Source organism: Urocampus carinirostris, chromosome 3 (genome assembly GCF_059441175.1).
Source record: "Urocampus carinirostris isolate Australia breed hairy pipefish chromosome 3, RoL_Ucar_1.0, whole genome shotgun sequence".
In the NCBI taxonomy this organism is placed as follows: domain Eukaryota; kingdom Metazoa; phylum Chordata; class Actinopteri; order Syngnathiformes; family Syngnathidae; genus Urocampus; species Urocampus carinirostris.
Window position 1 is genome coordinate 33,652,124 of NC_142351.1, and position 17,187 is coordinate 33,669,310.

At 38.8% G+C, this 17,187-nt stretch overlaps 1 protein-coding gene across 11 annotated transcripts in view; it reads left to right on the forward strand.

The window, feature by feature from the left end:
* The window catches only part of agrn (agrin), a 390,673-nt gene that overhangs the window by 209,389 nt on the left and 164,097 nt on the right, over positions 1-17,187 (forward strand). For all 11 annotated transcript variants that reach the window (XM_088331544.1, XM_088331552.1, XM_088331545.1 and 8 more), the window contains one exon: positions 15,710-15,934. In XM_088331544.1, the coding sequence (XP_088187670.1) occupies positions 15,710-15,934 (225 nt within the window). The remainder of the gene's footprint in view (positions 1-15,709; positions 15,935-17,187) is intronic.

The following is a 17,187-nucleotide window of genomic DNA, read 5'->3' on the forward strand; positions in this document are numbered from 1 at the left end:
AACAAAAACAGTCATAGGGTCATCTCTTAGAACAGCAAAGGGTGATTACATTTACGGACGTCAAATTGCAAGAATAAATTATTGCCAAATTGCTCCGGTTACTGTATGTGAGTGTCGACAAAGCGACTTAAAAAAGATTTTGTTTAATGAGCAGTTTGGAGTTTTACAGAGCACCCAGGTCCACATGATTTAACATATTGCAGTGTTTCTCAACCTTTTTGAGCCAAGGTACACCGTTTCCAATTCTCGAGGCACACTGGCCGTCAAAAAGGTTTAGACATTGATTCCCGGAACCAGTTTCTGTTGTTTTTAATCTTAAATTGGTATTGTAAAAGGATAGTGAGATGTTTGTACCTTTTCTAAGGGATGGGCAGGGCACCCGTATGATGCGGCAGGGGTAAACCAGTGAAAGCTGTCGGGCCCTGCTGTTGAACAGAAATGTGTTGTGTCACTCTGACTTGAGTGACATGGCCGCTTTCTTGTGTCCTGTTTCATCTGGAGGGACGAAAGCATGACCAACTTGGGTGCAGAGGTGCCCAACTTGTTTGGGTGTTTGGGCATTTGGGTTGGGCATGGTCCATAAAATGTGTGTTTGATTTTTTTTTTTTTTGCTACTCTTTCTTTTTTTTTTTTTTTTTTGTGTGTGTGTGTTTGTCTTGCTGTCGGTCACCCCTCTCAAGGGATATGACCAGGGTAGATAGATAGATAGATAGATAGATAGATAGATAGATAGATAGATCTTTAAACTTTTTTCGTGTTTTATTATTTCTTATCTTGTTTTTGTCCAAAAAAATAAAAATACAAACCTAAAAACAGCAAAAATAATCTGTGAATGGAGCAAAAATAGTTTACTATTCCTTAATTCTTTCTGTTTTTTTGTAAAAGAAGATATTGATTATTCAACTTTTTAATAATTATTATTATGACTACTCACTTTATCTGTTTAATTTTGTTATTTTTTCGAAGGGCAACGTTAAATAGCTTAGTAAACAAAAAAGAGTTGCTAAATATATTTGCCTGTAATACCTCATGAGCTGATAACTTGTAATAATTAGTTTATAAAATGAAAAAAAGAGGAAATAAATGGTTGCCACCTACAAGTTTGGGTGAATGTTACAGTTATTTAGATGAGCACTGAAAAAAAGCAAAGATACTGAACAGTGGCATTTGTTTTTTACAGCTAAGAAAATTGGCAATTTCTTGCGACACACTAGTTTGAAAAACACGAACGTGATTTATTCGATTACCTGGGTTGATTTCAAAATAGTTTAACATATAGATTTTTTTAAAAACAAATACAACAGGATTCAACAAATTTATGAAAATCCCCAAAATGTAACGGAACTCTCAACGCCAAATGTCACATTATAGTTTAGATAAATAAAAGGTATTAGTAAGGTAATAAAACGCTTTTATGTTGTGTTATGATGTCAGTTAACAAAAGGCATTTCCTAATATCATGAAAGGTCTTCAAAAGGTCAGTCTTTACCCTGTGACCTGAAACTGCACAAAACTGGGGGAAAAAAACATGATAGCAGAAATTACCCATGCAGATTAGCGCTGAGCTGTTTTATCTCCATTCTTCCCCCCCATCCTCCTCCTTTTTTTTCCCTCTCAATGATAACATCTTCTCACTCCTTGCAGCTGCTGTCATAAGCAGGAACGTGCATGCACAGATATACACAAACACAGACTAATCAAATTTCTCATGGGGGATTATTTAACTCATTTATGCACGCTCACACAAACACAAGAAGGGCGCCAGGTCATGGTATATAACTCAATTTCCCTGCTCTCGTTTCCCCAAGGTATGGTTTTGCTTGATATTCCTAATCGCAACTAGCCTTATAGTCACACTCACATGAATGTGGGAACACGCGCACAGATGAAACATGAAATTTGTATACTTTGTATATATATCCAAACACTATTTGTTCACATAAGTTTGTAGTAACTTTTAGTGCAGAGACAGTTCCCGGCCCCATTTGGTTAGAACAATTGGCAGAAAGGCTAGAAGGATAGGAAGGGAGGGGGGGAGCGTTTGGTGGATTTTTATTTTGTTATTTGTATCTTACGATAAAGTCCCAAATTCGATACCTTGGAAATACATGAGGGAAAATGATAATGTAGGCTGATTTATATTTAGTGGCATTTTATAAATATATTTTGCATTTTCTGAGCATTCCATTTAGACAAAAACAAAAAATGACAAAATACAAGTTTTTTAGACTAACAGCGACAATATGCATTTATGAATTAAAATGTTCTATTTATTTATTTTTATCCATTAATAAACCATTTAACCAAGTTGGTTTGGAAAAACTCAGGATTAAATTTAGGTAATAAATTATATAAATTTAAAGCTTTGAATATGATAATTATGTACAGTATTGAAAACATCAAAAACTAAATAAAGGTAGCACATAGTTTTTTCCATTAAATTTGATGAATACCTTGATAAATAAAATAAATACATTAGAAAAACAGTAAAGAAAAAATAGCCGGCTAATTAAAAGTTGGGGAAAGTGGAAACAAGAGTGGCACCAAATCAACACATTTTTATGTGTAGTACTTATTTTTTACCATTTTATACATATTATCATTATGTAATATTTTTTTATATATTATATACCGTAAGGGCAGCACGGCGGCGCAGTGGTTAGCGCGTGTGCGGCACAGTTCTGAGGTCGTGGGAACCTCCTGCGTGGGTTCAAATCCAGCTCCCGGCCTTACTGTGCGGAGTTTGTATGTTCTCCCCGTGCTTGCGTGGGTTTCCTCCGGGCACTCCGGTTTCCTCCCACATTCCAAAGACATGCATTTCAGGTGAATTGGCCGGTCCAAATTGTCCCTAGGTGTGACTGAGCGAGTGAGTTGTCTGTCCCCGTGTGCCCTGCGATTGGCTGGCAACCAGTTCAGGGTGTCCCCTGCCCACTGCCCGATGATTGCTGGGATGGGCTCCAGCACCTACGCGACCCTACTGAGGATAAGCGGTGCAGCTGATGAGATGAGATTATGTACCGTATATGGGCAGCACGGTGGCGCAGTGGTTAGCGCGTGAATGGCACAATTCTGAGGTCATGAGATCGAACCTCCTGTGCGGAGGCACTCTGGTTTCCTCCCACATTCCAAAAACATGCATGGCAGGTTAATTGGTCGGTACAAATTTTCCCTAGGTGTGAATGAGGGAGTGAGTTGTCTGTCTCTGTGTGCCCTGCGACTGGCTGGCAACCAGTTCAGGGTGTCCGCTGCCCACTGCCCGAAGATAGCTGGGATGGGCTCCAGCCCCCCCGTGACCCTACTGAGGATAAGCGGTGCAGATGGTGGATGGATATACCCTATATTTACGTCCCAGTTTATCCGTTACATGCCACTAAAACGAGAATGTGTAAACTTCAGCCCTTAAGCCATATGTAAGAAATGGATGTGAGTTCGTTTGTTTTAATAGCATTTCAAGTCTATGGCTTCAAATCCTGTGTGGCTTGTACGAAAACAAAAGTTTTACTTTTAATTTTGAGCAGGGAGCTTTTAATCACGTGCCCTCTGTATTCTGAAATGCAAGTTATATATAAAGTTTTGATAACACACAAACTAAACATTAACTCATGGAAAAAAGCTTAATAATGATTATAGTACTTACTGTTCATATTTTTTTCAAGAAAACACATATGATTTAACACTCTGCACAAGCTAATGGCTCTCTGTGGGATGTAGGGTCTTAGACATGTTGTTATTTTAACAGCTGCCATTTTGAAAGGGTCACTCTTAATGGTATTGTATCTCAGAATTGAGTCAGAATGCTGCACTAAGCTGTTGAAGCCATAATGTGTTGTTGGTTTCGTAGCCAAATCATAATCACATCCTTTCTTTTCGGCTTTGCAAAAAGGTCAACTTTACATTCTCAAGGGCAGGGCAGCAAGAGAGTAATAATAATAACAATACTAATAAAAGGGTGTCAGTTCAATCACACATTTTAAGGACAGCATCTAACATGGGCAATCATACTCTATTGGAGACAGGTTAAAGATGAGACCTTTTGACCTCATTTAACCTGCTCTCAGTTCTGTGTTTTCAACGTCTGTATTTTTTTTTATACCAATCTCGTTAATATCTTCAGAATGTGTCCGCTCCAATGCCACACTGACCCTTTTCCCTTATCTCAATTCTGCACCTTTCACTCCTCTTAGCACTCAGATTGCTCTACATCCTCCCACCACATTTTTTACCTTCTGCCTCAGAATTTAATTTGCTTGCTTTATCCTAACGTTGACATAATTTCATTTTCCCTTTTATGTCAGTCAAATTATTTAAGTTTAATTAGATTTGCTGGATCAAAACTGGTCTTACTGTTGTCATAGCAGCAGATGTCCACTAGAATACCAATTATATAACAATTTCATTCTTTATTTAATTTGAATTACACTGGTGGATTTGAGTATTTACATCATACATTTTAGTTGTTAAACAAATAAATATGTCTTTTTTTTTCTTCAGGACTTGGCAAGGATTACGTTTATGGATTACGATAAATCGCATGAATTAAAGCTTTATACCTTTGAATGATAATATTAATTAAACATTGACTATTACATCATAACATTTCTAGTAACAAATGGAAACAAACCTTATAATCCATTTAGAAATGATGGTTGTCCGTTCATGTATGTGCTTTGAGGCATCTAATCAACCTCAGGACAAATAATTCAAAATGTATCATTGTGAGCAAGATTTTTTCTAAGTGTTCAATTTAAAGATGGGGTGTATCATTTCAGGTCTCCCTAAAAAAGTTGGAACTTAAATCTTTTCTCTATTAAGTATGTGTTAACAATGCCCCTCTTAGTTAAAAAAAAACCTATTATGTATTTTAACGCTGTGCCTATCTGGTTTTATCTTACTTTTAGAAAAGCTGTTTAGGGTGGAACACACTAGCATACCTGCCAAGTACTCCGGTTTTGCCGTAATGAGTACGGTTTTCTTTAACCCACTACGGTGTTACGGTTGGGGTCACATAAACTACGGTTTTCCCTTTAAAAAAAATAAAATCGTAAAAACATTCCACCGCAAGATGGAGACAAAGTACCATTTCAAACAACAGCTTTATCAGCACCGCAAGTCGTCTGGCAGTGCTGATATATCACTGCGCGAGGTTTATTTTTAGCTCAATTGTAGCACCATAATTGGCAGCGGGAATAGAGGTCATGGAGTCTACCGGAGAAGTGCAGAAAATTGTGAAACCGAAACGAAAATTACAGTGCTTTCGTGAAGAATATTCCAAAGCTTTCCCTGGAGTAATTATCACATCGAGAAAAGGTGAAAATTACGCCAACTGCACACGGTGTAGACAAGACTTTTCTGTGGGTCATGGAGGTATTAGCGATGTTAAAGACCAAGTGAAAACGAAAAAACACAAATAAAATTCAAATGACAGTAAGTCCAGCGGCAAAATCTTCACTTTTTTGTCACCCCAACCGATTCTTTGGACGTCATACATGCTGAAGTGTTATTTACTGAAGCGATCATTGAACATGGTGTTCCAATCGGTATGGCTGACCACATGGGACCGCTATTCAGGAGAATGTTTCCTGATTCTAAGATCACTAAAAATATACTTGTGGGAGAACGAAACTGCCATTCAGCGAATAAAAATTTAGTTTGTTTATTGCTTAAATATGTGCTGAAGTCAGTTAAGTGAAATGGAGAATTTCTAAGATGAACAACACCACCTCACCTGACCTGACCCCTAGCGACTAGGCTTTCTCACTTTCAAAAGTTGGCAGGTATGCACTAGGTAGGAGAATTAGTTAGTGTATCGTGAAAGTAAGAAAAGGCCTCTGCGTCAAGTACAATCAAAACATTCAAATACACCAACAAAAATGCCAACACAAACCCAAAGAAAGATAAAAAAAATAATAAAATAATAAGTTTATTTAAGCACAGCAAAGCCACAATGGAGAGCACTCTGGCATACAGCATCACCGTGGGATATGCTGGGAGCAGGACAGCAGACAGGAAAAACACAGAGATTAATCAACAGTGCCCAAAAGATCATTGGTTGCTCTCTGCCCAGTCTAGAGGACATTGACGGCTTGTAATACTGTAGCAGAGCCATCAACATTATGAAAAACACTTCCCACCCCGGCCACCAGCCTTTGGGCTATGGCTACAAGTCCTTAAAACAAGCACAAACAGGCTCAGAGACAGCTTCTTCCCCAGGGCCATCACCCCCCTAAACGAGCGCACAAATTTGTGAATAACATATTTAGAGGCTTTTTTTGGTTTTTCTCTTTTTTGTTTCTGTAAAATGCAACTGTGCAAATATATACCCTTGCACAAAACTGTAAAAATGAATACTTTCTGACCTATTTTCTTTTTTTTTTTGCTGATAAATGTTATTACTCTTCTTCTCATTGCTCCATTGTTATGATGCACTACTCTTTCTAATTTGTGAATACTGCACTATTATGACAACTTGGGCCAGTCTCCAAGCATTATGTTTTTTCTCCCTTTTATTGTGATAGTCTGTTTATCTTTTTTCTCTTTGAAATCTGTATTGCATGTTGGAGTGCCATGTTAAATCTCATTGCATACAATGATTTACAACGTTAATTTAACTGACAATAAAGACAATTCAATTGAATTCAATTTCATTCATCTCAGCTCCAGCTGTTGTTTTACCAAGTTTCACAACTTGGATGTAAACAGACATGCGGAGGGGAAAAGAGGTTTTTCTTCTTCAACATGTAAATATTTTATGTTATGTTTTTGAAATCAATATTGTTTCCTGTGAGCAGGATGTAATATTCCAGAAAATATTTAACTTATGACTTGTTTTTGAAATTCAAATAGGAAACTACTGTTGTATTTTTTTTAATTGCCACCGGGTACTAGTTTATATTTCATCATCCTGAATTGAAACTATAAATCTATCATTTTGTAATCAATACATTTGCAAGGTGTGCAACTATTCTTCCCCCAAATCTTATTGACTTGTCCTTTTCCTTTCCCGCTGTGTTTCTCAAACGCTTCACTCGCTTTCATGTCACTGTCACGTCTGTTGTCATTTCCTCTCCTCTTCTTCTCATGCTGTTTGGAGGTCGGGGGTTCTTGATTACAACTCACACTGCCAAGTTCTCCCACATTGCATCATTGCATTTGATTAGCTCCAGTCTCCCCCACCTCCTCCCTTCAACCCCCTGCACCCACATCATCATCACGGGCAGCCTGTGTGCACAAGAATATTTTTGGGGGATGGCCAACTCAAATTTGTACATCTTTAAATTGCATGTCACATGCTTTCAACACAGAAGGGGTGCGCGGTACTGGGACTTTTGGTATTGATCCTATCCAAGCTAATGGCCCCTTGAGTTAGTTTACGATTATGATAAAATCAGCCTAAAAAATTTGTATTTTCTTAGTTATTAACTGGAACGCAAAACTTTAAAAATAGAAAGACATAAATTATAATATTTTCATTGCAACTTATTCAGAGTAAAAGTCAAGGGAGCAAAACAAAACAATATATACAGTGCATCCGGAAAGTATTCACAGCGCTTCACTTTTTCCACATTTTGATATGTTGCAGCCTCATTCCAAATTGTATTAATTTAATCTCTAAACTCTAAATTCTACACAAAATACTCCATTATGACAATGTGAATTTTTTATTTTTTTTTACTTTTTTGAATTTATTAAAAATAGAAAACTAAGAAATCACATTTACATAAGTATTCACAGCCTTTGCTTAATACTTTGTTGATCCACCTTTGGCAGCAAATACAGCCTCAAGTCTTTTTGAATATGATCTCACAAGTTTAGCACACCTATCTTTAGGCAGTTTTGCCCATTCTTCTTTGCAATAAGTCTCAAGCTCAATCAGGTTGGATGGGAGACGTTTGTGCACAGCCATTTTCAGATCTCTCCAGAGATGTTCGATCGGATTCAAGTCTGGACTCTGGCTGGACCACTCCTGGACATTTACGGAGTGGTTCTGAAGCCAATTTTTTGAGATCTTAGCTGTGTGCTTTGGGTCGTTGTCCTGCTGAAAAATGAACCTTCGCCCCAGCCTGAGGTCAAGAGCGCTCTGGAGCAGGTTTTCATCCAGGATATCTCTATATATTGCTGCATTCATTTTTCCTTCTATCCTGACTAGTCTGCCAGTTCCTGCTGCAGAAAATCATCCCCACAGCATAATGCTGCCACTACCATGCTTCACTGTAGGGATGGTATTGGCCTGGTGATGAGCGGTGCCTGGTTTCCTCCAAACATGGCGCCTGGCATTCACACCAAAGAGTTCAATCTTTGTCTCATCAGACCAGAGAATTTTGTTTCTCATGGTCTGAGAGTCATTCAGGTGCTTTTTGGCAAATTCCAGACGGGCTTCCATATTCCTTTTACTCAGGAATGGCTTTTGTCTGGCCACTCTACCATACAGGCCTGATTGGTGGATTGCTGCAGAGATGGTTGTCCTTCTGGAAGGGTCTCCTCTCTCCACAGAGGAACACTGGAGCTCTGACAGAGTGACCATCGGGTTCTTGGTCACCTCCCTGACTAGAAGGCCGGCAAGCTCTAGGAAGAGTCCTGGTGGTTCCAAATGTCTTCAATTTACGAATAATGGAGGCCACTGTGCTCATTGGGACCTTCAAAGCAGCAGATTTTTTTCTGTATCCTTCCCCAGATTTGTGCCTCAAGACAATCCTGTCTCGCAGGTCTACAGACAGTTCTTTTGACTTCATGCTTGGTGTTTGTGCTCTGACATGCACACTCAACTATGGGACCTTATATAGACAGGTGTGTGCCTTTCCAAATCATGTCCAATCAACTGAATTTACTGCAGGTGCACTCCAAATAAGCTGTAGAAAGATCTCAAGGATGATCAGTGGAAAAAGCTCAATTTTGAGCTTCATGGCAAAGGCTGTGAATACTTATGTAAATGTGATTCCTTCGTTTTCTATTTTTAATAAAGTCAAAAAAAGTAAAAGAAAATTTTTTTCAAATTGTCATAATGGAGTATTTTGTGTAGAATTTTGAGATAAGAGATTAAATTAATACAATTTGGAATGAGGCTGTAACATAACAAAATGTGGAAAAAGTGAAGCGCTGTGAATACTTTCCGGATGCACTGTATATACATATGTATATAATAAATAATGAGATTATTTCACAAGAGAGTATTTTTAAAGGTGCGTCTTTGTAATCACTCCTATAATCACATAACCTAGTATCAGTATTGTCACACAAACGCTGCCAGTCACTGCAGAGGTCTGGCTCATCTCTGAAGAGCGGGATGACGATGTACACCGTTAGATGATGAACGTGCTGTATCCGATTCAGATTTATAAGCTTTTTTGTTACTCGTAACCATGGAAACCATCTGTTAATGATCCTGGCAGTCAAGGAATCCCTGAGCTCCTTATAGTCTGGAAAATATGGTATCATTTATTGCACAATATTTTGAAAATTAAATGAGTTGTGCTGATAAAAAATAACCACAACTGGATGAAATTTAAAAGTTATAATGTATGTATAATTTTACAACACAGTGACAACATTATTACGGTAATACTTAAAATGGGAAGACAGTATATATCTTAAGACAATAGTATCGATCCAAGTACAAGCTCAGTATGGATACTATCAGTATTGGGATCTATTCGCCCACCCAAAGAACCCAGACACACACAAGTTTTCTGTTGTTAATGCCATCTCAACAGGGGCCCAGCTCTTACCAGAGTGCTGCTGATAACTTCCTGTCCTCAATGAAGCATTTATAAACTTGCAGTAGCAAACAATGGTTCAAAGAGCCGAGCTGAGCCCCTTGCTACCCGCCACAACTCACCTGGCTTCGGATGGACGCGATTTGGATAGGTGGGAGAGGATCACACTAATCACCCCCGTATTGCAAAACCCTTCTTCCAGCCACGGGTTTCCCCAGAAGTAACTAAGTCCTGCGCGAAATTGCTGCAAAGAGCTTTGAAGTGTATTTCCTCCCCTTATCCAGAATACGGTTTGCAACCCGTAGTTCCTTTAAGATGTTTTGATCAAAACATGTTCACGGAAGCCATAAAGCAGCAGTAACAGGCCTCATCTTAACACAATCTCCAAGGTGGGTCGTAATCTGTTCCAGAAGACTGGCCCTATTTGTTCGGATTTGGAAACAATTTCCTCCTCATCATTAGGCTGCCACATAAAGATTTGATGACACGCCATTACCTCAAGATTTTATGATGGTATTGTGATGAGTTTGGTATTCATGCAGCAATCCTTTTCATTCAATGCAAAACGTTTCCCTCAAATGGGAAGAGAAAGCATTTATTTTCATTGTACTCTTTATTAAAGGCCTACAAAAAAATTGTTTTGTAGTTTTGTAGGCATAGAACATATCGAAAGAAAGCTTGGACCCTCATCTTTCACTAGAAAAATAGGTATTTGTCTCGTTTTTACTATTGTTGAACAAACAGTTTAACATTGATAAGTTTCTTCAAAATACTTGTTTCCAAGAAAACCTTTTTCAATTTCGGTCAAACAGGGGCCGCCCACAAAATCTCAATCGCTGGATACAGAAAGCAAGACTAGGCTGTGGTGGCTCCTCGATGTGTGGACATAGATCTGATCAAACACACTCCTGCCATTTAGTGGTGATTTATTGTACTTAAATCATTTCCAGAGGATTGATTAGCAGCGCCAAAGCTTTTAGATTTCAAAATAACATTTTATTGCAAGAACACAGAAGTTATGCATGAGAAATGCACGAACAACATTAAATGCCCGATTTTTCCGGTGATGTGATCACACAATTTAAGTCACCATGGTTATCGGTTCCTGCAGACATCATCCCTCTCTGACCAGACAATGATGAGGTGGACTTTGTCTTACCTTTTTTTTTTTAGAAAAAAAAAAGCTCAGTTAAAGCGGTAACTGTCTGTACTTATCAATGTCTTGGCTTCTCACTCCACATTTCTTTATTACACATACTGGCCAGCCGGAGCCGCCTACACACTATCAATCGCTGGATACAGGAAGCAACGCGAGAAAGGAAAGGGCTTCCTTGAAATCATTCCTGAAGGTTTGATTTGTACCGATGAGTTGCACCAAACCCTTTAGAATCGTTTTTAAAATAAAACAAACATATATAAATTCATTGCATTTTGGCACATGCTTCTGAAAACATATTTATACATTATGGCATTGAATGAGTTAACAGGCACAAGAGTAAGATGAAGCCAACTGCAAATCAAACTGTAAGAAACTGGCAAATATACACCATGTTATCATGTCAAGTTAGCCAGTGTGAATCGTAAAGGTTAAAAAAAATGTGGTTAGATCATCAACACAGGATTGCTACAATCAACTATTTCTTTTCCGCTTTTTAACAACACAGTTGTCTCAGCACACATAATCACCATGGCCACCGCTGACTGAAAATGTGGGCTCTGATTGAGCTGATTTCACCCACTGGTGATAAAATTACTGACATAATTGTGTGTAAATGCTTGCAATCATGGCATTAGATTACAGCTAAATTTGAAAATTGTTAATTTGATTTGTAAAAAAGAGAAACTGTGACACTTATTTATAGAGATTAATCAAAGTCATCCTCTAAAATAGCTGCAAATATATAATCAGAGTTGCAATTATGTATGCAATATCCTGATAATTAAAACATTAATTAACACACAATTAATTAAAAATGTATAAAAAAATAATAATAATATTGAGGAACAATTTGATCCAATTGGAAGAAAATGTTGCTCATTTTAGAGATTATTTTTTATTTGTCATTATTGTTTTATTATATTTCACAGTTCATATACACTAGGTGTCGCAAAAAATATATACACACTGTGTTATATTTGACCAACAGATGCCACTGTATAGTCTAATGCGACTGAACACCAGTGCCAAGTGAGCACAAGATGCCAGACAAACATGTCGGCCACTACTGGTATGGATTCCGCAATATAAAAGAAACAAACATTTCTTGACCTATGAATATTTATGAAAATTAAGTTTGTATGATAGTCGATTTTTGCCTATTATTCAAATTGATGTTTGAGTGGTTTCACGTACTAGTAGGAGGCACTCAATATTATATACTGTCCCTTTAAATACCCATGAAATAGCCGTTGGTTTTCTATTTCAGTTTTGGTTTTAAATAAGTAAGAATGATGCATAATGGGCTTATGCTTGAGTATTATAGCTGTTTAGAGTTCACGTGGATGCTTTTGGGAGGACGGGGAACAGACCAATGTTTTCATGTATTGCATGTCGGGAAAATGCGCTCGTTAAACGAGCATGTCAAGGTTGCCATGGCGCCCAATTGGCCACGCCCGTGTGTGTCACGGTTGCCGTGGTGCCCAATTGGCCCCGCCCGTGTGTGTCACGGTTGCTATGGTGCCCAATTGGCCCCGCCCGTGTGGTGCCAGCTGCGGCTCGTTGAGAGATTGTCTTTCTGCTTATATAAAGCTCAGCGCTCTCTTGCTACATTGTCAGCCCGTCAAACGAACTTCTGCCCCACAAGACGTGGGTTCTGACTTGGTCCTGTTTTCCTGTTGATATCTTCAGTTCGGTATTGTTCCCATTTATTTTTGTCCTGTTTAATTTAGGGTTCCAGTTTTGTTTAGGTCTATTTTGGTCCTGTTCTTTTTTTTCTCCAGTTTTCGTTCACGTCTAGTTTCTCCTGTTAACTATTGATATTGTCACGGACCAGGGCAGGAAAAAGGATTTAGAACCCAATAGCGTAACATACTCACAATTTATTAGGGAAAGGAGGAATGCATGCACACTCGATCCAGGGCTCGATGGTCGCGGAAGAGGAGTGAATTCCAAACAAAAGAGTGGTCAAAATCAAACAAATCAGGTCAAAAATAAAACAGGATCAAACACAGGCAAATTCACAGAACTAGGTATTTTACAGAGTTTAACAGGAGTCTTGCAGAAGTATCACAGAAGTATCACAGACGCTCAGACAACTAACGGCTCAAAGGACCGCGTTTAAGTACTCCCAAGGAGCAATCAGTCAATGCGTCTCAGCCGGTGTCCATGGGCGGGGCCAATTGGGCGCCGTCGCTACCGCGAAAGGACCCGGCGCCACCCGGCTGGGACCAATTGGGCGCCATGGCAACCGTGACGGATATCCTGATTTGTTGTCAATCCTGTTGTCCCCTTCCTGTCCGGTATCGACCCCATCTTCTGATATCAACTCGGGCAATTGGAATCGGTCTCGTCGGTCTCTGGCTTCCTGTCCTTCCACGCCAGACCGGCTTCCTAACGTGCATGGCTCCCCATTACCCGTAAAATAAAAAGCTTGTGTGAGAACGTCACATGATTGGGTCCTGTTTCTGTTCTGGTTCTGACAGAGCAATCCGAGCTACGAGCGCAATCCTGGGACAAATTAAGCTCGTATGAAAAGCTATGACTGTGGTTTCCAAATCTGAGAACAGAAAACTAATGAAGGATCAGGGTTGACCTTCGAGCTCTGCTAGTATCTGGGTTCCAACTAAAGACCTGACGTTCATCAGCGCTTCATTGTTCCGACCCAATTAGATTGTTACCGCTGAAAGCTCTCAATGACTTTGATCTCCATCACTCTTCCAAAGTCAGAGCTGTAATTTAATGCATGATTTGAACATTGCTTTTGAATGGTTTAAATTAGGCCTGGAGTTTCTTTTGAGATACTGGGGATTACATACAGGGAAAAAAATGGGGGGATGGATTCGTTAGCAAATCTTAGTGCTCTCCGAACCTCTAAAGGACTTGACAGGAGCAGAAAAATAAAAGGGAAGAAAATGTGTCTTGAGTATAAGGAGATAGAGAGTGGGGAAAAATGTGGGGATATGCTTTGATTAAGAGCAGTCTTCATAGCAGTCCTTTCTTCTTACACATCCATAAAGTATCTCAGTTCACATCTACGGCACTTATTAAAAAAAAAAGTGGTGTCAGTTTAGTCTGGAGGCATGAAGCAGGGGATCACGTTTTCAAAAAGAACTTTTTTTTAAAAGCAGGACTGAAAATATGACCTAAATTACATTATTTTTTACAGTATGGGAGGAGGGGCATACGAACACGACAGAGTCTACCAGGCGTCTAATTATGTGTTTATTATTCAAAATCAAAATCGCCTGCATTTCTGGGCCGATAGAAGATTGTATTGGACTGTGGTTGGTGGTCAGAAGCTGCAGTACCCGATATGGCGGCCAGAGGGCATTGGAGACCCCACAAAGCAGATGTTTATCGATTATGATGGTATCATGTTGGCTGCCTTGACACAAAACCTAGCTAATTGCGGAGACCTAAAGTACAACTGTGTAAATTTTCACAAAAATTGGTTCAGCTGTTTTCGAGTCTACAATTCACTCACAGGGGAGAACTTGTGGTTTGTCGTTTAAATTCAAGTTATATATTCGACTTCATAAACATCTGAAGTTTGAAATAATTACCACCTAGGTAAACCCACAGACACACACACACACACACACACACACACACCAGCATATATTATTTCTAAAGGAGTTTAGATAAATATCCAATTACTGGAGGGTATAAATACTGGTTATCCGTATCTGAACTATTCTTGGCTTCGTTAAGTTTTTAGAGGATGATGGACCCATGTGGAGGAGAAAGGAACTGAAACCACGGGGTCTCAAAACATGCACGATATTTATTACCAAAAACCAGAACCAAAATACCAATCATACAAGTGGGCCCAAAGCACATGACACAATGCACAGACATGAAACCAGAGACAAAAACTAAACCTGGAACTGGAAATTGCAGGGAGTAAAGGAACAAAGAAACCCAAAACAGATAATAACCTGACATGGAGGTGGAAATAAAAATAACATATATATTTATATATATATATATATATATATATATATATATATATATATATATATATATATAAGAATAGGATGATTAGGCACAGTTTGCCAAGTTGCAAAACCAGTTGGCGCCCTCTGGTTGAAGGAGGCTTACCAGACGCTAATAGAACCTCCACTTCAATGGCTGGTTAGCAGATTTTATTCAATGCTTTGCGGAGGACTCCCATAGAAGTGAAGAGAGTGTTTTTTTCTACCTAATATATGGCTGTGTGGATGCACCACATAATTTCAGCAATTGTTTTCAACAAAGAGAATTTCAAACAGCCTTTTTGTGATTGCTTTGAAGTGAGAATAGTTGGGGCGTTTCACCTCTCATCTCTTCCGCATCACTTATGTGCAATCATAATGACATAGCAGAATGACGATTGTGTTCTCTCAGAACGTTGGAACTTCTGGAACAGCCACTGTAGATGGCGGCAAGCAGAGGCAAATGTAGAAGTTTCAATCAACGAGTCACACAGTGACAAACGAAGCACTGTTTTATTACACTGAGAACATAGTCCTCGGGGAGAATGGCTTTCTCACTTTTCTTACACTTATTTGGGGAACCGTATATTGTGTATGGAGGGAGATTAAAGCTCGCTGGCCCTGTTTGGAATTCAAAGCTCCTAAATCAGACCAAAAAAACGGGAGTCATGGTACGTACCCTCCGGGAGATGTCAAGTGCTTCTTGACATTCAGAATGACTGCAATGTGCTATCCAAAGTGCACGAGCCGCCATTTAAACAGAATGGACTGTATGCTATCAAACCTGCTATTATTATGCAGCATGTGCCTTCAACTACGCAACAATTTTGAACTAAAACAGTTTTTATGTCTTCATATTCTTTCAGTTCTCAAAGACCCTTGCACTGATGTGACCTGCAGCTATGGTAGCACTTGTGTCCAGTCTACTGACGGTTTGTCTGCAAAATGCATGTGCCCGCTGGGCTGCGAGGGAAAACCACAACACACCGTGTGTGGCAGTGACGGGAAGGACTATCGCAACCAGTGCGAGCTGCATCAGTACGCCTGCAAGCACCACAAGAACATCAGGGTGCAACATCAGGGACCATGCGGTAAGATTGAATCCCCGGTGTGTAATATTTGACCACTTGATGGCACTGGATTTTCTAATGGGAACGAAAACCGGTGCCACAGAGCACATTGTAGCAGTAATTTTCTAAAAAAAACATGGCAGCAACCATAAGTAGGGATTCCACCATCTAAAAGTAATACAGATTGCTCGTCCTATGATATTTTTAATACAAATTAACAATGCGATGATATTTTAAGTATTTTTGTCTATAATTCAAATCAATGTTGTTGTCTTTTTTACTGAATGAATGTTTTTTTCCTAGCTAGGAGGCACTAAATGTTACACACTGTCCTTTTAATTTTTTTTGTAGCATTTAGCACAAGATTCCTTCTTCATTTGATTATCAAAACCTGTTAATTTTCGATTATGTCAACAGGGTGCATTATTGGAGACCTTGCGGTAAGATTAGGGAATTATTGTGCATTACTGGTGGTCTTTTGAATAATTATTTTCATTTGATCATCCAAATAATTATATTGCACAAATTTCCAATGATGCCTATGTAACCGCGGTGTATGTGTCCCACCAAAGATCCACATTCACGCTGGACTGGATGATGAGGTTTTTATTATTACAGTTTCTGCAAATGGATGAGTCACAACATTAGCTTTTCTGCTGGCTTTGATCTCTTTGATCTCATTGCAGTTCTCTCTGGTAAGACTGCCAACAAAGCATATCAAAGAGCTTTCTTTTCACTTTACATAAAATACATTTTAGAATGTCACAATACATTTTTACATATTAACAAGATACTTTTAACAAGAGATCGTATAGTGGATTTTTAACGTTTACAATGAATTCAACATGTTTTTTTTAGTCTGAATTTTAACCAACATCATCCTTTTTTAATGTATATGAGAAAATAGAAATAAAAACAATAATGAGTACTAAAATGGGTACAATTTACCTGCAAATGGATGAGTCACAACATTAGCTTTTCTGCTGGCTTTGATCTCTTTGATCTCTACAAGGGGAATTAATATTTAGTAAAACAGAAACAAAACGAAAATAAACCTAAACAGCTTGACAATATCAATCACATTACTGTGCATGTTGAGAGATTTGTCAGCTGGGGTTATAACGTTTAAAATTAACTTCTTTTGTGGAGCACCAAAAAATGATTCTTACCATTGCAGTTCTCTCTGGTAAGACTGCCATCAAAGCCCGCCTCCCGGTCACATGTCAGAAGCCAAAACCAAACCCCACCCATACCAGCAGATGGCACTGTTGGAC